The sequence below is a fragment of the Triticum urartu genome, chromosome 2A (assembly GCF_056163025.1).
Source record: "Triticum urartu cultivar PI428250 chromosome 2A, HENAU_Tu73, whole genome shotgun sequence".
Classification (NCBI taxonomy): Eukaryota; Viridiplantae; Streptophyta; class Magnoliopsida; order Poales; family Poaceae; genus Triticum; species Triticum urartu.
This window is the reverse complement of record NC_141874.1, coordinates 489915106-489935340: the sequence shown is the minus strand read 5'-3', so window position 1 is coordinate 489935340 and position 20235 is coordinate 489915106. Positions and strand designations below refer to the sequence as shown.

The 20235-nt window shown below is 49.7% G+C and overlaps 1 protein-coding gene and 1 pseudogene across 1 annotated transcript; both read right to left on the bottom strand.

The window, feature by feature from the left end:
• Positions 1–273: 273 nt before the first annotated feature.
• On the bottom strand, positions 274–1639 carry LOC147985577 (uncharacterized; annotated as a pseudogene).
• Positions 1640–7320: 5681 nt separating this feature from the next.
• On the bottom strand, positions 7321–9124 carry LOC125541686 (uncharacterized). Its single transcript, XM_048705027.2, has one exon. It carries the CDS (start codon positions 8656–8658, stop codon positions 7639–7641), a length of 1020 nt encoding a protein of 339 aa, XP_048560984.1. The 5' UTR covers positions 8659–9124; the 3' UTR covers positions 7321–7638.
• Between the last annotated feature and the right edge of the window lie 11111 nt (positions 9125–20235).

The window sequence follows — 20235 nt, the reverse complement described above, 5'->3', positions numbered from 1 at the left end:
CGTCACTCTGTAGGGTTATGTGGGCTTGTGTATCAAATGTGGGTTAGATGGATTCTGGATGAGGGGATTGGCTAACATCTGTTCTGCTGTGCTGGTAGAAACAGGGGTCCTACCGGATCTGCTCCGGAGGTTGTAGGAGAAGGATGGAGTGGGACGGGGCGATGATCGGACGCGCCGGCGGCTGGGCGCCGTCGCGTCGGAGGGAGATGGCGGCGGCTAGGGTGGCTCCTCTGGGAGCCGGGCAATAGAGATAATAATATTTTTATTGCTTAATTCCAAAAAGAGTCTTACAGCCTATATTTATAACCTAGATAACTTGCATAAGAATTAACCTAAGATAACTTGCATAAGAATTAACCTAAGATAACTTGTGGGCTAAGATTGCCCGGTGGGCCTAGCTAAACCGGCCATAACACTTCTCCCCGCCTGCACAAACAGCTCGTCCTCGAGCTGTAAGGTGGGGAAGCGATTGTGGAACTCCTCGAGGCGATCAACCAGCGTCAAACACCTTCTCGACAGCTGGGGCGGCTAGGTCGGCGGCGACGGCGTCCTCCGGAATGTAGTCTGCAACCTCCAGGTAGAAGAGTTGCGGGCAGGCATGGCCGGGCGTGTAGGGCTCGTCGCAGTTGAAGCACAACCCTTGACGGCGACGCTCGAGTAGCTCGGCTGAGGTGAGCCGGTGGAACTGGCGCGCTGCGGTCGCGGCGAGGGGTGCCGCAGAAGCCTGCGCAGGCCGACCCTGCGCGGAATCCGGCCAGGGTAGCGACCCAGCGGTCCGGGACGGTGATTCCTGCTGGATGGCCACCGCGCGACATTCAAACGCGCGGGCGTAGTACATGGCCGAGTGGAGATTCTGGGGTCCCCGAAGCTCCACGTCCACGCGGATGTGATCCGGAAGTCCACCGACAAGAGGTCGGCCCGCTGTTGCGCCGTCATGCCCGACGCATGGCATGCCAGGGCCTGGAAACGGTCGGCGAAGTCCTGCACCATGGAGGTGAAGGGAAGGCGGCCGAGCTCCGCCAGGCGGCTCCCGCGAACCGGAGGCCCAAAGCGAAGGAGGCAGAGCTCGCGGAAGCGCTCCCAAGGGGGCATGCTGCCCTCGTCCTGCTCGAGGGCGTAGTACCAGGTCTGGGCTGCACCGCGGAGGTGGTAGGATGCCAGCCAAGTGCGCTCCGACGCGAGCGTGCGCTGGCCACGGAAAAACTACTCACACTGGTTGAGCCAGTTAAGCGGGTCCTCCGTGCCGTCATAAGTGGCGAAATCGATCTTGGCGAACCGTGGCGGCGTCTGGGTCGATGCGCTATGGCCGACCGGCTCGACGGTGCGGAGCAGTGATGATGACGGCGCCCGGTCAACGGTGGGAAGGCCGTCGTAGGCCCTTGCGGAGCCGGACGAGGCCCCAGACTGCAGCGTGGGTACCAGTGGGTCCCCGACCTCTGTGTAAACTGGCGGTGGCGACGTCCCGGTTAGCCAGGCCGGGGTCGGGGACGGTGACGGCGGAAACCAGACCTGCTGGATCGGAAATCCTCCTGGTGTGGACTGGCCCAGTCCAGAGCTGGGCGGCGGCGGTGGGAGCTGGACCGGCGCGCTTGGCGCGGCTGGGGCCGGCGTGGGCCGGTGCGGCCATTGCGGCGCTGGGGCAGGTGCGGGAGGTGCGAGTGGCGCTGTGGGAACCTGCGCGGGCCACTGCGGCCAGGACGGCACTGGGGCGAGCGGCGGCTGGAGCGACGGATGGGCCCCGACGATCGCCGCGGGTACCGAGTATCAGGGCAGGTGCAGCAGTGGCGGGGGCCCGCCGGTGTAGCCCGCCTGGAACAGCAGCAGGGGCGTCCCGCTCGGGCCTGACGCGTTCTGGATCGGCCAGTGCGTCGCCGGGTGGCTGTAGGCGGGGGGCGCAGCCGGCGGGGTGGTGTGCGGGCTGGCCAAGTACAGGGAGATGCCCTGGACGGCCGTCACGAGGTCCCGCAGGGTGCTGGTCATCTCCTCCGGCGTGAAGATGGAGGTTGTCGGCGGCGCGGAAGTGACGGGGGCCGGCGGCATTGGGGGCCCGGCATTGGTTATCGGGGCGGTGGTGATGATGGGTAGCGGCGGCGTGGGTGTTGATGACGACATGACCGAACCCAAGTCTCTGGATACCAAATTGGTAGAAACAGGGGGCCCACCGGATCTGCTCCGGAGGTTGTAGGGGAAGGATGGAGTGGGACGGGGCGATGATCGGACGCGCCGGCGGCTGGGTGCCGGCGCGTCGGAGGGAGATGGCGGCGGCTAGGGTTAGAGGCGGCTAGGGTTCCGGCTCCTCTGGGAGCCGGGCAATAGAGATAATAATATTCTTATTGCTTAATTTCAAAAAAAGTCTTACAGCCTATATTTATAACCTAGATAACTTGCATAAGAATTAACGTAAGATAACTTGCATAAGAATTAACCTAAGATAACTTGTGGGCTAAGATTGCCCGGTGAGCCTAGCTAAACCGGCCATAATATGTGCGCCTTGATGCCTTCATCAGATTATGGGGCAAAGTACAAGATGTTCAACTCACCTCTGAACCTGACAAAATATCTTGGAACACCACGGCAAATGGACAGTATTCCGCATGTTCAGTCTACAATGTGCAATTCCTTTCGCGCATCCTGATTCCGATCTTTGAAAAAGTCTGGACTATCAAAGCTGAAATGAAAGTGAAATTCTTCGTCTGGACCTTGCTGCAAAATAGGCTTTGGACTGCGGACAGGTTACATATCAGAGGATGGGATCATCATGCCAATTGTTTTACCTGCGATCAAACTATGGAATCAGCTTCTGACCTGTTCCTTCAATGCCCTTTTGCAAAGGAAATATGGCAGCAAGCTGGTTCTCTATTCCCAGGTGCGGCTCTTGGGGTTTTCTCTGCTGCCTCGGCCTTGGATTGGTGGTCCAAATGCCAACTGCTTCATAAAAAGAAAAACGAGATTGATGAGTGCACTGCTGTTGCTTACATTGCTTGGGGAATTTGGAAAGAACGAAATGCAAGAATTTTCAACAGCATGCAAGCAACACCTCAGAGAGTTCTCCTGCTTATCAAAGATGATATCAGCCTCCTCAAGGAGGCTTGGGAGTGATCAGTTTGTTTCTTTAGTCCGTAAGCACTATTTTCTAGTGCTCTGGGCTTTCTTTCTTTATTCCTTCCTCCTTTCTCCTCTGTTTCTGGCTAGTTCTTAGCCTTTGTACCACTTGCTTTCCCACTATAATGAAAATGCAAAGCTCCTGCAGTTCCAGTCAAAATTCCTTAGATAGTGTTCCTTATTCTAGAAATGAGACCCCAACGAAGTGTAAGCACATACTGCTGCAACCTTAAGAACACCCTTTTGCTTCAGAAATCATACTGCAAATGCATACTGCTGCAACCTTAAGAACGCCCTTTTGCTTCCGAAGTCATACTGCAAGTGCATTCTGCTGCCACCTTCAGATGCCCTTTTGCTTCAGAAACCATCATGTCCATCCAAGTATACTTGGGCCTATTTATTTTCCATTGTGAATAAACTGGTGTTTGATGAAGTCAATATTTCTCTATTCTAAAATCGTCGTTATCTTAGGTGACTGAGCCGGACTAAGCATACCATCAATGTGACTAATCATCTGTTCTTTGATGGGGAGTAACATCACACTTCTTCCAAATAGAGACTTGGAAGTTGGAATAAGAAATCATGCGGCATGTATTCTAACATTGTTTTGTTTTTCTTACCTTGGTGCCATCCCTGCTTGCCTTTCTAAAGATCATCAAGAAGGTCATTTGTAGTTTTTATGCAATTACTTGTTTAGTTCAATGTTAATTTAGCAGTGCAGCAGAAGGCTTTCCTTTTTCCTGATTATTGTATTCCAGCATCAAGTTTTTGTATAGTGATATAGTTCGATGGCATATATTTTCTACTTTTTTGAGTTGAAGGCTAATATGTGACTATCTTCTTAAACAAGTATTTGTGATATCACTGAACCATGATTCAAGCCCGAGTTATCATTTTCCTCGCTGGTTCTTCTTTTCATGTCGATTTAATGTCATAGTACAGATGATCTAATGATGACAATCAGAAGACAGGAAGCACGGGGAAGGGGATACAATTTCTTCATTGATTTGATACTCAACAGTGAATTCATTTTCTTCATTGATTCCAAATTCAATTCTAGTCTGTACCCTTGTACCTCCTCTCAAATAATTGTCTTGTTCAGTACGCGATTTATATTTTGTTGTCATCTTGAAAGCGTTGTAGCTCTCAGAAGTTCGTCCATCTTGCCACCATCTATCAGGAAAGGCATATGGTTGCCCGACAGTAATGGAAGAAGATTGGTGTACGTTTCCTGGACCACAAGTAATCTGCTTGCATGACTCATGTTCTGATTTGAGTTACAGGTACTGCCTCATGACTTCTGTTCCGTCCATGTGAAGCTTCAACAGACGGCCTGGCGTCTGCAGATGATTTATTTTGCAACCTACCTCTGTCCTGTTCGCGTGGATTACCAACTGAAGCACACTCCTGTCTCTCGGGCACTCGAACAAGTAAGCTTCTTATGTGTTCCATGGATGATTGGATATCGGATGCTGGGAGGTATCATCCATGTCCTGGAATTACCACTTAATTGTGTGTGTGTTTTTGCTGTTGCAATTTAAAGCGGGCCGCCCAGAGGTGTCCATTTGCAATCATCTGTGACGGTGAAATAAACCATCCACAATCAAATTGGAGACCTTTCTAATGTGGGTACTCTTGTGTCAGTCATACCATAAATGGCTGACTAGGTCGCTAGTTTTCACTAACCTAACATGCTGACCTAGCAGGCAGGTAAAGTTGCATTGCTAAGCAGGTTTTCATAAAGTTCTTGGCATAGTTAGGGCTAGTAGCTGAACAAATTAGCAAGGCTATCATGATCAAGAAAGAGGTGATCGAGAGAGACGAACAGCTCTGGGGACTGCAACACCAGGGTGCCTTACAAGCCCTAACTTCGACATTTTTTAAAATTACTTATAGAATTGACAAAACATGTATAAATTTCATACCTTTCTGGAACCAGTGCATGAACAAAATCTATGGACATGTCTGGGCAAATAAATCGGACGTGATTAAAGCCAGTCCAATATGCCTGGAATGAACAAAGTTTTATTTGGTTTGTTCTATTTTGTTGAAATGACCACTCTCAAGCCTGCACATTTCTTTGTACTGGTAAATTGATAATGTCATAGATTGTGTACTACTCCCTCCGTTCCTAAATATTTGTCTTTCTAGACATTTCAAATGACTACTACATACGGATGTATGTAGACATATTTTAGAATGTAAATTCACTCATTTTGCTCCGTATGTAGTCACTTGTTGAAATGCCTAGAAAGACAAGTATTTAGGAACGGAGGGAGTATGTGGTATAACGCATATAAGCCCATTTTACAACAGTAGTTGATCAGTCAAACTTAAGCTGTATTCTTACAGAATGAGCAATCAACATCTGTGATGGTTAATGCTTTGCGTGATTTCCTTGAAAAAGTGACAACATCTGTGCAGCATTATGGAGAAAGTGGATTGATCCTTACCTCAACCGGACCTGGCAATCCATAATGTTTAAGCTCCAGCATGTTTATCACTCGCACCGGTTACTGTCATCTTCCACGCCTGTCTCCGACAAACATTTGGCATGATCACTGAACAAACACCAAGGCTTCTGCTCAAATATGATAGGAGCCCCTGCTGTCATTTTGCTCACTGACAAATCGGCATTTCCCTCCATGATTCCTTATGCTTTTACCATTGATTACAGATTCAACTCTAGGTTGTACCCTTGTACCTCATTTGGAATCATTGTCTTGTTCAGTACGCAATTCACATGTTATACCGTCCTCCTGGATCGGATGTCTGTTCATCAGTGGTGCTATCCTCTAGTATTCAGGAAGAGGAAGGCATGGTGGCCGCCCAGCAGTAATGGAAGATGAAGATTGCTGCCTGTACGTGTCCTGGACCACATGTAATCTGCTGGCGTAAACCAATCACTCATGCCCTGATTGAAGCTACATGTACTGCCTCTGCGTGATGGCCATGGCGTCTGTTGTGTTCATGTGAGTTCAGCGTAGGAGCTGACGTCTGAAGATGATGTATTGCGCAACCTACTGTTGTCGTGAATCAGCAGCTTTATAAAGCAATAATGTATACCAGCTTAAGTAGTACGTACATCCCTTTTCCAACTGGGCATTGGATGCTGAGAGGTATCCTCCGTGTACGGGAACTACAGATTTATTGTGTGCATGTTTTTTCTGTTGCAATATCCTAATCCTCCCGTTCCAAAATACTGAAGTTCTAAGCATGTCCTAAGTCGAACATTTGTTAAGTTTGAGCAAGTTTGTAGAAAAAACATGTCAACATCTACAACATCAACCATATAAAGTATGAGAATATATTTTATGATGAATCTACTTGAAACTAATTTGATGTTGTTACAATTTTTATGGACTTGCCAAACTTTAAGATGTTTCACTTGGGACAAATCTAGAACTTCGAGCATTTCGGAGCGGAACAAAGAAAACACCTAGAGTTAAAACTAGGAGGCTTTTCTGAAGCCGTTACTCTTGTGCTACTGTGAATCCCATAAATGGCCGGTTAGTTGGGCTAGTTCTCTTCTCACTAGCCTAACATATTGACCTTTGGCAGGCAGGTGAATGGCATAAGTTGGCCACAGCGAAGGCAAGCAGTAGGTCAACAAATTAGCAAAGCTCATCTTGATCAAGAGGGGGGAAGGAATAGCCACTAGCGACTCTGGTTTTCGAGCGAATCCTGAATTTATGCCATCATTGCATCGGATAAACGTCCCCAAGTCTTTTTGCAATCGATATAATATCTTATTGGTTTTGTTTTTCAGAATCCCACAAATGTTTCATTTCAGAATTCCACACTCGTAAGGTTGGACCATGTTTCATTTGCTTCTTCTCTTTGGGACCTCTCGGATTCATGAGAGTGGCAGTCATGTCCCGGAATAATTGAGAGGGGCCCCATTTTATTTTAGATTAGAAGAAGAGTTGATATGTCAAACACAAGTTTTGTTTATAAAGCTCACAATCGACGTCGGCGATGTCTATGGTTGTGTGCGCGGGTTACTCAAAGCTAGAGAATGACAAGGATTGCGGAGAAAAAGTGTTTTTATCCCCATCTCCACCCGGCTTGATATATCCATAAAGTTTTCTTAACTTGCTTGTTTATCACTCTTGCGTGTCAGCATCCCAAATACTGCGGTTTTAATGGTGCAAATCAGCTTACACGACCCATAGAAACATGCTCAAACAAAATGCTGTGGCTATGTGCAATGAAAAGGAGCAAACGGTTTAAACAAAATGTTGCAACCTTTGTTTGTATATTTCTGGAATCCACAACACATTCACAGTCAGGTATCAATCAAATCAGCAAGCAAAAAACGGAAAACCAACGCCTTCTTATGTCAACATGAACCTCCCCACGCACGTCTACCTACCATTCACAGCTTCACGCTCGTGTGATTCTGTGAAGCATCGGATCAATTCACAACCAGCATCAATCAGTAAGTACATCGACCCTAAATTTCATTTCCAGGCACACAAACCAAGAAGAAGTCGAAAAGGATTGGTGAAGAAATCCTGTGGCGGAATGTACAGATCAGGTGGTCTTGGAGGATCTCCTGAAGCCCTGGATGAGCAGGCAGAACCCCTGCCCTGACGGCCCCTGCTTCTGTCGCTGGCCGCGCGCCGGCGCCGGCGCCAGAGGCTTGTCGTGTTCCTTGTCGCTTTCGCCGCTGCTGCTGGCGGCGCCGTCGTCGTCGTCCATCCACAGCCTCGTCTCCGACGCGCCGCGCGCGTGGAACGTGAAGACGGCGCTGCACGAGGAGGCGGAGGGGTCGATCGCGTGGAAGAGCCAGCCGTGGAGGTCCCACGTCATGTCCACCGGCGCGCCGCCGTCCAGGATGAGGGTGTGGCTGCCGCGGAAGTTCCACCGCAGCCGCCGCAGCTGCACCACCTTCCGGCCGTCCACGGTGACCCACGCCTCCGTGTCGCCCTCCAGCCCGACGCCGATCTCGTGCTCCGCGCCGGACTCCAAGAAGCGCGCTTTCGTGGACCAGCACCCGCACCCGACGAACCGCTCCCGCCGCCGCGCCATCCGCGACTCGGCCACCGGTATCCCGCCGTGCAGCCGCTCCACGTAGCCCCGGCTCATGTCGCCGAGCAGGAGCACGAACTCGGCGTCGGCGACCACGGCGACGTAGAACCCGGAGACGGGCTCGGGCCCCGCGCCGTACCGCGCCGCCGCGTAGTCCCAGAAGACGCCCACCACGCAGCTGCCCGCGGTGAAGGTGCCGCTCCCCTTCCGCCTGTGCAGGTGGCGCGGGGCGGCGGCGGCGGCGGCCCGGTGCCGCGGGGCGCCGGCGTCGTGGACGGCGACGGAGAGCGCGGGGCCGTCCGGCGAGCGCGCCCACGTGACGTCGACGAGCAGGTCCTTGCCGGACGCCGAGAGGCGCGAGCGGTACACGGTGGTGACCGCGCTGATCCCCGCCGCCCTGCCCCCGCCGTCGGCCGTCCCCGTCGTGGCCGCCGCGGCCGCATTGGCGGCGGCGGAGCCGGAGCAGGCGACGTCGGAGATCCTGATGGCGTGCTCGCTGAAGCACGACACCAGGTCCTTCATGCCACTAAGCAGTCGGGCGGTGGACGTACGTGCAGGCACGGCACGAGCACGGGGAGGAGGAATCGGTCTGGGGTTTGGCGACTAACCACTTTGGTAGCTAGCGCGCGGACGGCATTTTGCAGAGGGCGACGGGCAGTAGGAAGGAAGGGAGGGAATGAAGCAAGTTCGGTAATGGCAGGAGAAAGGTATCTCTTAATCGGGAAGCTAGGTATAAAATCTTCACTTTCTGCAGGGGTTTCCCCTCCAACTACTACTCTACTGTACTGTATTCCCTCCTATGCCCCCTTCTGCTTTAGTAGTAGGAGTAGTTCTTATGAGTCGTAGTAGGTCGCTAGTGGAGAACAAATTCGACGGGTGCGCGCAAAGCGAATTCAATCATGTTTGCGTCATGTTCTTGTATTTCGTTCGTTGGGATGGGAGGCTTCCAACTGCGAACGGACGAACGGAAACGGAGACGGAAACGGAAACGGAAAAGGAGGCCTATAAAACATGGGTAAACGGAAGGAAGAACCGAGAGTCCTCGTAGGCATAGCAGTCGTGCAGGGAGAGAAAAAACGCATCTTGGTCTTTACTGCTTTCCTAAATGGCCACTGAAACTTCCGAAACGAAACGGAAAGAGAGGGCAGCCGAGCAGTCCGAGACGCCCATGCACTAGGAAGGAACGTCCTGTACTGTACGGGCCCACCAGCCAAGGCAAATATCGTGTCGCGGCCATGCGCTACTCTTAAACAGCCAGCCACTGGGTCCAACAGCGACACGTGAGATCTTCCTTTGCCTCGGCAGCGACTGACCTGTGGGGCTGCGGGCTTTGCAGATTTTGTATATACAGACATACAGTAAGTAGTACGTAGTAGTAGTAGTAGTACGAGTTTAGGAGTATTGTTTTGGCGCACGCGAAGGCGTTAATGGAAGGGGCGCACTGCCACTGCCGTCATCTTCTCCGGTCGTGTCGAGACCACAAACTCCGTGGATTTCCTTTTTTCGAGAAGACGTGCATGGTCGAAATCGAATCGCGTGATGGAATGAATGATCGGACACAGCAAGAAATCATTACAAAATCTGGTGTCCGCAGACACGGCAGTCTGCGTTCAACAGCAAGCAGGCGGTCCCAAGTTCATTTCGCACCTACACCTACACGGTCACGCTCGTTCAAACATGAGCGAGTCGACAACCGTGGCGTCTGTGCGGCCTGTGTCACACCTAATACTAGGAGTAACTGCACTCACCCGGGACTCGGGCCCCCAAGGCTGAAAGCTGAAAAGGCCAAAGCAGCCGAGCAAGCAGACCCAGCAGCAGCAGCAGCAACCCGCCGCGTACGGTCGCAGCGCTCGCGATCTCGCAGGCGTCAGAGCCGAGACCGGGACCTTCCCCTTCCGCGTCGGAATTAAAATCGGGAACTGTGCTGCAGATCTCGGAGCGGGTAAATAAATTGGGAGCGGCGCTGTTGCTTGTGGCGCAGGGAACAGACAGAGGGTGCTCCTCCTCCTCCTGCCGTCCTGCGCCGCCGCTCAATGGCGCAACAGTGCCGCTGTCCGTCCGTGGACCATCCATCGCGTCGCATTTGGATGGACGGGGCATTCCGGCGCGGAGTTCGGTCTCGGCAGGCGAGGCGGGCACGTTCTTGGCCTTTCTCCCGCTCGAGCCAAGCATCAACGAAGCCGGCACGCTTCATCGGGTAAACAAATACGGCCACCAAACGCCTTTTGCCCCTGCGAAATCAGCGAGCGCCGGAACCAACACCAACGAACACATGTGACCGCGCCTGGGCTGCCTAACCGGGCCGTTGGGACACGCAAGATTCATGTGCACCTGCAACACAATAAATTAAATCAGCATCTAGGCGAAGTACGATAGTACTCCATATGTTCTTGTCCTGCTCCCCGATCGAATCATCCATCGCTCGATCTACCATAATCATTTTTTTTGCACCAAAAAGAGAGCTTTATTCAGGGAAGTAGCATACGATTACAATCTGCACGAAGGCAGCTGTGCAGAAAATCAGGGCTCTGAACTAGCCAGCTCTCCGTCCCATCTAGAGAACACGCACGTTGCGCACACTCATGAGCCGGAAAATTTAACTCCCTACTAATGTGCCGAATTGAAAAAGAAGTAAAACTAGGTAAAATAGCTTCCAATTCTCTTAAGATAGGCGCCGCTACTGATCTTATGGATGAGCGCGTATTCCAGAGGTTAATAAGCTCCTCGCAATCAACCTGTATAATCACATGTGAGTATCCTCGGAGCTGAGCAAAGATTACTCCCTCCCGAAACGCCAACAACTCAGAGATGAAAGGGTCTGAAACTCCTAGCAGAGGCTTGCACCATGCTCCCAAGAACGCAAGATGCGAGCGAGCAACTCCACCCGCTCCCGCGGAGAGGGCATCGGGCAGAACTGAGCCGTCAGTGTTGATGATAATCCACCCCGCATCTGGTGGACACCAGGCTTGTGTTGATGTGGATTTTGAGCGTCTAGCCGGAAGCTCCAAGAGGGAGAGGGTCTCATGGACCCACTTGATAGCTTCGGCTGGGTTATAACCTTCTTTGTCATGAGTCCATCTATTACGAGACAACCAAATGGAGTGCATGATGGTGATGATTTTGCACATGTCTTCTGCTGAAAATTGCTTATCTAGCAATATGTCGCGCGCCCAAGTGTAGGGATTCAATCTGGGGAGGTTCAGGTCGAATCGGTCCTTGGCTGCGATCCAGAACGCTTTAGCATGAGTACACGAGACGAGTGCATGCATAAGCGTTTCATCCATGGCCTGGCAGATATCGCATCGGCCTAAAGGCTTAATATGTCTGTACTTCAGCGTTGCTGCGTCCAGGAGGATACCTCGAAGAGCCCTCCACCAGAACACTCGCACCTTGGGTACCACATGTAGTTTCCACAAAACAGACCACAACTGTTTATTTGAGGATGAAGTATCCGTAATCGTCCCTTCCTCTAGAGTGCTGAGCTCGTTGCTAGTCATTAGAGAGCGATACGCTGATTTAACAGTGTACTGACCTGATTTTTCCAAAGCCCACGCCAAAGTATCATCACCCCCACCGAATTCAAAGGGATATTTAGAATTGCCTCCGCGTCTGGGTGAAGAAAATTTTGACGGACCAAGTCCACATTCCAGTTTCCTGTGTATTCATCAATCAAGTCCGAGACCATTTGCAATGGTGCAGAACCAATTCGGCCCATAGGTTTCAGACTTATTGTGTTGGGGATCCACTGATTGGCCCATATGGAAATAGAGAACCGTCTCCAATCCTATGAATCAGACCAACGTCCAGCGCTTTCCGCCCTGCCACAATCGCTCTCCACGTAGAGGAAGCTCGAGCGGGAACCGTAGCATGCAGAAAATCAGTGTTTGGGTAATATTTTCCTTTTAGTACCCGTGCACATAAACTGTTGGGGTGTGTCAACAGTCTCCAACCTTGCTTGCCAAGCATGGCAAGGTTAAAAAGTTCAGGATCTTTAAAGCCCATCCCTCCTTTGATCTTTGGCTCAGTAAGTTTCTTCCATGATAGCCAGTGGAGGGATCGCCTGTCAATGGAGCTACCCCACCAATATTGAGCCATTGGTGAAGTGATCTGCTTGCATACTTTTTTTGTCAGCAAGAAACAACTCATACTGTATGTCGGTATTGCTTGGGCAATGGACTTAAATAAGACCTCTCGGCCAGCACAAGCTAGGTTCCTTTCCGACCAACCACTGATCTTGCCGCGCACACGCTCCACAATATGAGAGAAGGTGCCGCTGGTTATTCTTCCAACAGCGGTAGGTAATCCTAGGTAGCGTTCTGAAAACGCTTCCTTGGAAATTCCCAGAGAAGTTTTTAATTCTTCTCTAAGTGATTGTCCTGTATTTGCACTAAAGAAGATAGAGCTCTTCTCCCGGTTCACGGCTTGGCCTGAACACTTAGCATAGATCCAGAGAACTTCATTTAGCCGTTCTGCACTTTGGGTTTTAGCATTGAGGAAGATGTGACTGTCATCGGCAAAGAGTAGATGATTAACCCATGGTGCATGAACACTTACCCGTATGCCTCTATCAATATAAGCCCCTCCATAGCTGTTTAGGAGTGAGGTTAGGCCTTGTGCACATATGAGAAAAAGGTACGGCGACCAAGGGTCACCTTGCCTTAAGCCCCTGGTAGGAGAGAAGTAGGGTAATAGCTCTCCATTTACCTTGATTGTAAATCTCACAGACGATACACACTTCATGACCAGTCTGATGAAACGATCTCCAAAGCCTAGTCTCGTCAACATGGCCTCGAGGTAGTGCCACTCGACTCTATCATAGGCTTTGAGCATATCTAACTTCACCGCACAGCAAGAGTTCTTTCCCTTTTTCCTTCTTCTGATAGCGTGAATGGTTTCGTACGCGACCAGCACATTATCTATGATTAGCCGGCCCGGTACGAAAGCGCTTTGTTCCTCTCCTATGACCTCGTCAAGGATAAGTCGAGTCCTGTTGGCTGCGACTTTTACTGCAATTTTGTACAATACAGGGCATAGAGCAATCGGTCTAAACTGAGAGATCTTTTGGGGGTTGCGGACCTTGGGGATAAGTGTTATTGCAGTGTCATTCAGACCCAAGGGAAGTTCACCCCCATTCAGAAATCCCAGTACAGCTGTGGTGACATCTTCACCCACGACATCCCAGTGCCGTTGATAGAATCCTGCTGTGAAACCGTCGACCCCCGGGGCCTTCGACAGTGCCATCTCAAAAAGCGCGGCCTTCACCTCCTGAGCAACAAAGTCTTTCTCTAACATCTCGTTCATAGCTTCGGTCACTCGAGGTTGGACACAATTCAATAGCTCATCCATCGGGGTGTATCCTTGGGAATGGTACAGCTCCTCGTAGAAGCTCAAAATTTCAGTCTTCACTTCATCTGGTGACGTGCACACATGTCCATCAGATTTTTCCAAGGAAGTGATCCTGTTAATTCTCTTTCTTTGGGCGGCCTGAGCCTGGAAATATCCAGTGTTTTGGTCCCCTTCTCGCAACCAAGAGACACACGATCTTTGTTTGAGCCAAATTTCCTCTTGTCGCAATGCCTCACGTACCTGGTTTGCTACTGCAATCTCTTCCTTCGATGGGCCGCGACCCACCGAGGCACATCTCAACCTTTCAAGTCGTTTCTGTAGTTTCGGCACTTTCTTCTCCATGTTACCAAACTCTTGATCGCCCCATGAGCCGAGCTGAGTCTGAACAATTGCAAGGGCATCCACCACCCCCTACAGACCTCTTTGCCCGGCACCTGATTGCCACATGGCCCGGACTTTGGCATCGTAGTCTGCATGTGTCTGCCACACATTCTCGTATCGAAACGAACGTTGAGCGCGTGTCCAACCTGACGCCATAACTGATCGTAGCTCTGCCAGTACAAAGCAGTGATCCGACTCCACACTGCTTATGTGCTTCACGGACGTAAACTCAAACAACCCCATGAAACTAGGATTAGCTAGTACACGGTCTAGCCTCGCTTTTACATTTGTGTTACCTGGTTGTCTGTTATCCCATGTGAATGGGACTCCTCGCCACCCCACATCTTGGAGCGTGCAATCTGTTACTGCATCCCGGAATGCCCGCATCTGGTTTTCCGGTCTAGCATTGATGCTGAAATGCTCTTCGGCATGAAGTGTTTCATTAAAATCTCCCATACATATCCAAGCTTCATGCTGAATGGCATACAAAGTACGTAAAAACCGCCAACTGTGATGTCTATTTTCCACCCTTGGCTCACCATAAAAACCAGTGAAGCGCCACATCTTATTATTCAGAGTGACTTTCACATCAATATGAGACAAACTATAGTTTTCCAATGTAACAATTGCATCCTTTGTCCAAAAAAGGCCAATTCCGCCGCTCAGGCCGCTGCTATCAACGGCAAAGCATCCCGAAAAACCCAGAGTGGTTTTCAACTCCTCCACACGCTTTCCCTTTATTTTGGTTTCCATAACAAACAAAAGGGAGGGACCTTCTTGCTTCACAATCTTGCGAAGCTCCCGAACTGTCCGAGGGTTCCCAAGCCCTCGGCAGTTCCAGCTTATGACACTCATTGGCTCGGGCAGGGCTGGCCTGCAGCCCCTGCCAAGGTTTCAGATGTTGGTGGTGTCGGTTTCTTTTTCTTCGGATCTCTCTCTATGAACACATCAGTCAAGTTTCCAGAATCTGCAGCTGAGCTCTTTCCTGTTATTTCTTCAATAGTCGCATGCACTTCCCCCTGTTCTGTTATAGCTAGCGGGGCTGTATCCACCCTTCGGTAAACCCGTTGAAAGATCGTGGATGTCGCCTAGAGGGGGGTGAATAGGCGCTTTAAAATAATTACGGTTTAGGCTTGAACAAATGCGGAATAAACCTAGCGGTTAATTTGCCAAGCATAAAACCTAAAACAACTAGGCTCACCTATGTGCACCAACAACTTATGCTAAGCAAGAAAAGCAACTATGAGATAGCAAGATATATGACAAAGAACAATATGGCTATCACAAAGTAAAGTGCATAAGTAAAGGGCTCGGGTAAGAGATAACCGAGGCACGAGGAGACGATGATGTATCCCGAAGTTCACACCCTTGCGGATGCTAATCTCCGTTTGGAGCGGTGTGGAGGCACAATGCTCCCCAAGAAGCCACTAGGGCCACCGTAATCTCCTCACGCTCTCGCACAATGCAAGATGCCGTGATTCCACTAAGGGACCCTTGAGGGCGGTCACCGAACCCGTACAAATGGCAACCCTTGGGGGCGGTCACCGAACCCGTACACTTTGGTAACCCTTAGGGGCGGTCACCGGTACCCGTCAAATTGCTCGGGGCGATCTCCACAACCTAATTGGAGACCCCGACGCTTGCCCGGAGCTTTGCACCATAATGATTGAGCTCCGAACACCAACAACCGTCTAGGGCGCCCAAGCACCCAAGAGGAACAAGCTCAAGGGTACCAAGCACCCAAGAGTAATAAGCTTCTCAACTTGTAACTTCCACGTATCACGTGGAGAACTCAAATCGATGCACCAAATGCAATGGCAAGGGCACACGGAGTGCCCAAGTCCTTCTCTCTCAAATCCCACCGAAGCAACTAATGCTAGGGAGGAAAATGAGAGGAAGAACAAGAAGGAGAACACCAAGAACTCCAAGATCTAGATCCAAGGGGTTCCCCTCACATAGAGGAGAAAGTGATTGGTGGAAATGTGGATCTAGATCTCCTCTCTCTTTTCCCTCAAAAACTAGCAAGAATCCATGGAGGGATTGAGAGTTAGCAAGCTCGAAGAAGGTCAACAATGGTGGAAGAACACAAGCTCAAAGGATAAGGTTTATTGGGAAGAAGACCCCCTTTTATAGGAGGGGGAAAATCCAACCGTTATGTGCTCAGCCCGCACACGAGCGGTACTACCGCTCCACGAGCGGTACTACCGCTCAGGTGGAAGAAACAGGGAAAAGGAGCAACAAAACATGAACCTTGGGGCGGTAGTACCGTAGGAGACAGCGGTACTACCGCTGGGTTAGGCGGTACTACCGCACCCTTCGGCGGTACTGCCGCGCAGAACGAAGGGTAAAGAGAAAGAGAGAATCGGGCGGTACTACCGCGGAGAAAGGGCGGTACTGCCGCTAAGGAGTGGTACTGCCGCACTACTGCCGCAGTGAGGTACCGCACAATCCGACACAGAAAAAGACCCCTCGAATCGACGCGGTAGGGACCTGGTAAGCCAACGGTAGTACTGCTGCGGAGTCACCGCCGGTACTACCGCTGCGGAGCGGTACTGCCGCTTGTGACTCCTCAGCGGTACTACCGCTGGGTACCACGGTACTACCGCTGGGACCCTGACAAAAACCACACTCAAGAAAACCAGAACTGCCATAACTTCTGCATATGAGCTCCGAATTGAGCAAACTCAAGCTTGTTGGAAACAAGACGACGAGTAGCATCAAAACAGCGACTGGTTATAATAAGAAGAGGCAGGGGAGGTATGCCAACAAATAGAGGAGTGAAACCTCCAATCGAGAAGAACCGACAAAACCTCCAACATCTAAAACATCATAGAAGAAGCAAGTGAACTCCGTTTTCGATGATCTCAAGGTTGTCAACAAGATGACCGTAAGCTCTAAGACTCACAAAAAGAACCAAACAAGAACCAAGAAAGATGATGCAAGGATGCAATGGTTTGAGCTCTCTACTAACGATACGATCAAGCTACCAACTTGAGAGCCCCCCTTGATAGTACGGCAAAAGATCCTATAACCCGGTCTCCAAACTACCACCATGAGACCGGTAAAATAGAAAACCTATCAAGGGCAAACCTTTGCCTTGCACATGGTTCACTTGAGCTAGATGATGACGATCTTGACTCCCTCAAGTTGGACCACCTTTCTTGATTGCGTTGACTCAATGAAGACTAGATGATTGCTCCCCCATAGTCCACTATGGGTGAGCCACTCTTCGGCACATCTTCACAAGTCCATTGTCACCACAATGACCGGCAAACTTCAAGCACTTGATCTCTTCGCGATGATCCACTTGAACTTGCACACGGCAATCTTGATGACGATCACCACTTGATGTCATCCTCTCCATGGGTTGAGTGATATCTTCCTCTTGACACAATCCCATGAACACGTACCTAACCCCACGTAGAACTCTCACATAGACCATGGGTTAGTACACAAAGCACAATGGACAATGCTTACCAAACCATGGGATCACTTGATCCCTCTCGGTACATCTTCTACGCTTTGTGAGTTGATCAATTTGATTCACTCTTGACTTAGTCTTGATCAACCTTGAATCTTTCCAACTCTCTTCGTTTGGATGATGTCTTGAAGGTAAACATGAATGATCACACAATCTTCTTCTTCAAGACATGCTTGCAATAAGCTCAACTCTCACATGACCAATCTTTGGATAATTCCTTGAATAACACCTTGGTCGACACAAACTCTCCTTGAAATCAACACATGTACTCCAAGAAAAGCCTATGGACAACACCTTCAAATATAACTCAAGGCAACCATTAGTCCATAGAGATTGTCATCAATTACCAAAACCAAACATGGGGGCACCGCATGTTCTTTCACCTGTTGTGGCCCACCCTTCCGCTTGTTCAGTACTGGGTTCTTCACTGGGGAAGTAACCTCGACCCCCTTGTTCTGCTTGGTGCTTGATGCCCATGATTCCTTCGTGCTTTGCCTTGTTTCATGTTGTTCCTTGGATGAGCTCTCACCAGAAAAACCCTTCTTCCGATCCTCAGCCGCCCGAAGGCTTGTGTTGAAGGGGAGATCACCCTTTGCATCTCGTGTCCCAGGCATGGGACAGAAGAGATCAGAGTGCCCTAGCCGTCCACAAGAGAAGAAAAAGTGAGGAATCTGTTCATACTCGATGTTGTAGTAATCCACTTTGTCTTTCTTCATCGACTCAATAACGATCCATCGACGGAGGGGTTTAAGCACATCAATGGTCACTCTTGCTCGCAGAAACCCCCCCACTGGATCAATCTGGACGACCGAGGCGTGCTTGTCGATCTGTTGAGCTATCGCCAAGTCCCGTCTGTCGTTTCTGAGATTATATGGTAGATTAACTACCCTTGCCCAAACCTGCAGTCTATCAAACCTAAGTTCAGAAGGCTGCATATGTGCTTCAAAATCCTCCAGGATCACCGCGTTCTTACTGATGTGCCATGGACCTCCCTCCCAAACACGGTCGCGATCCCGTTTGGATTCAAATTCAGCAGCAAACAAATTTTCCCCCATAGGTCGGAAGGTCAGACCTCTAGGGTTTCCCCATGCTGGACGGAGGGCGTTGCTAATCGTGTTAATGTGAAGGAGATTGCGGTGTAGAACCTTCCCTACCAGCAGAAACTTGGTTGGATCACCATCGTTGGCGTCATCGATCACCAGCGGTGTCGCTTCCTCCTCCGAGATGTCCAGCTTTCCAAGCGCTTCCTCCATCTGCGCTCGAGCGGAGCGAGGAGAGAGGGTGCCGCGCTTCCATCCCTTGCCGGCGGCCGATGTTGCCATCGTCCCGGTGCTTTTCGATGCGCCCCGCTGTTGAGATCAACGGGCACCGCCGTGTCCACCTAACCCTAATCGCCGCCAGGGTTTCTTAGGGTTTCGGGGAATTGGATCAGTATGTGATCCCCCACTTACTAAGTGACCATGACTCTACCATAATCATTGACCCACCAGCGCAGACAGTAATTAGTCTTTTCTACTCTTTTTTTTTGCGGGCAGTTAGTCTTTTCTACTCATACAACTAGATGCACCTTCTCGCATGTATATAGACTACTCCATCAAACTACCAGTATTTTGGAACGGAGCGAGTAGTTTCTTCAACCACTGGAACAGGCACTACTCCTTACGGACTGCGGTTGGGTGCCTTAAGGACCTATGACATGTGGCTGGCCCACATGTCAAGGACCCAAAGGCTGGTGCTTTTATGGCACTGAAGCTGCGTTCCTTCCAGACTAGCTTCATCTGCATCGATCATGTTTTTTTTTCGGCGATGGCAAATTGTGTGTCGAGCATGAAAATTCTCTTCAGCAAACATGGCAAATCCTAGCAAAATTTAAAATGTACATGTCAGAATTTGCCATGCTTGCTAAAGGGAGTGCTAAGCTCATGACATGTAATTCGCCATAAATTATATTCGATTACCATTTTTAAATGTCTGACATCAGATTTGTAGCAGGGTTCTTTCTTTTCTACTACACACATATACATGTTAAATAAATTCTACTGAAATGACAGCGCCTTGCTGCAGTGCATGTGCAAGCCTTGATCAGGAATCGTTCTGAGAAAGGTATAGATAGTACAATAACAAGTAAGTATTGCCCTAAAAAAGAGCAAGTATAAACCGTGATCTAGAAAGAGTACTATAATTTATATACATGAAAGAACCTTTTAGTACGTAACTGGCATCCCATGGAGTGACCCAGCGATCTGGAAATACTAGCTGTTCATCCAACAACGAATGTTTGTTAATTGTTAGTCGAGAGCAGAAGATACTGACCATGTGTCAAGTTGGTGAAATGTCCATTGGTTGTACGGCCTTGATATACCATTACAAACACACTAATGGCAGTACGAAACAACTGCTTATTAGTTATCACACTCACTAATCGCAAATTTGGTTTACTCCTTAGCCGCATGATTTTGCCAAGATTTAGAAACTTGTTTTATGATTAGAGCTTAATTAGCTCATGCATGTAGCTTTTGGTACACTCTTTGGCAGAGATTGCATGCGACATCCGCCCGTTTCCCATGTTTTTCGTTTTGACTTCTATATTTTATTTGCATATTCGTGTTTCTTTGACAAGGGCTTTGAAACAAGCCCACTTTCAAATATGTTTTGACAAGTTTTTAAATCTTCATCAACTTTCGACTACTAAAGTTCTGAAGCTTTCATGAATGAGGTGTAGAACAACGCTAACTATCTGAACGTCGGTAAATCATCATCAAGTTTCTATGATTGCATCCCCAACACTACTCATTACCTTCGTGCCATATCTTCCTTCCACTTGATTAATCATTTCTCTTGCTTTAGAATTGCATGTTAGGCATCCTCATTAGTGCTTTAAAACTGTCGTC

What these genes read in the sequence shown, in the direction of transcription:
- LOC125541686 (XM_048705027.2), bottom strand. Translation starts at nt 8,658, where the DNA reads ATGAAGGACCTGGTGTCGTGCTTCAGCGAGCACGCCATCAGGATCTCC.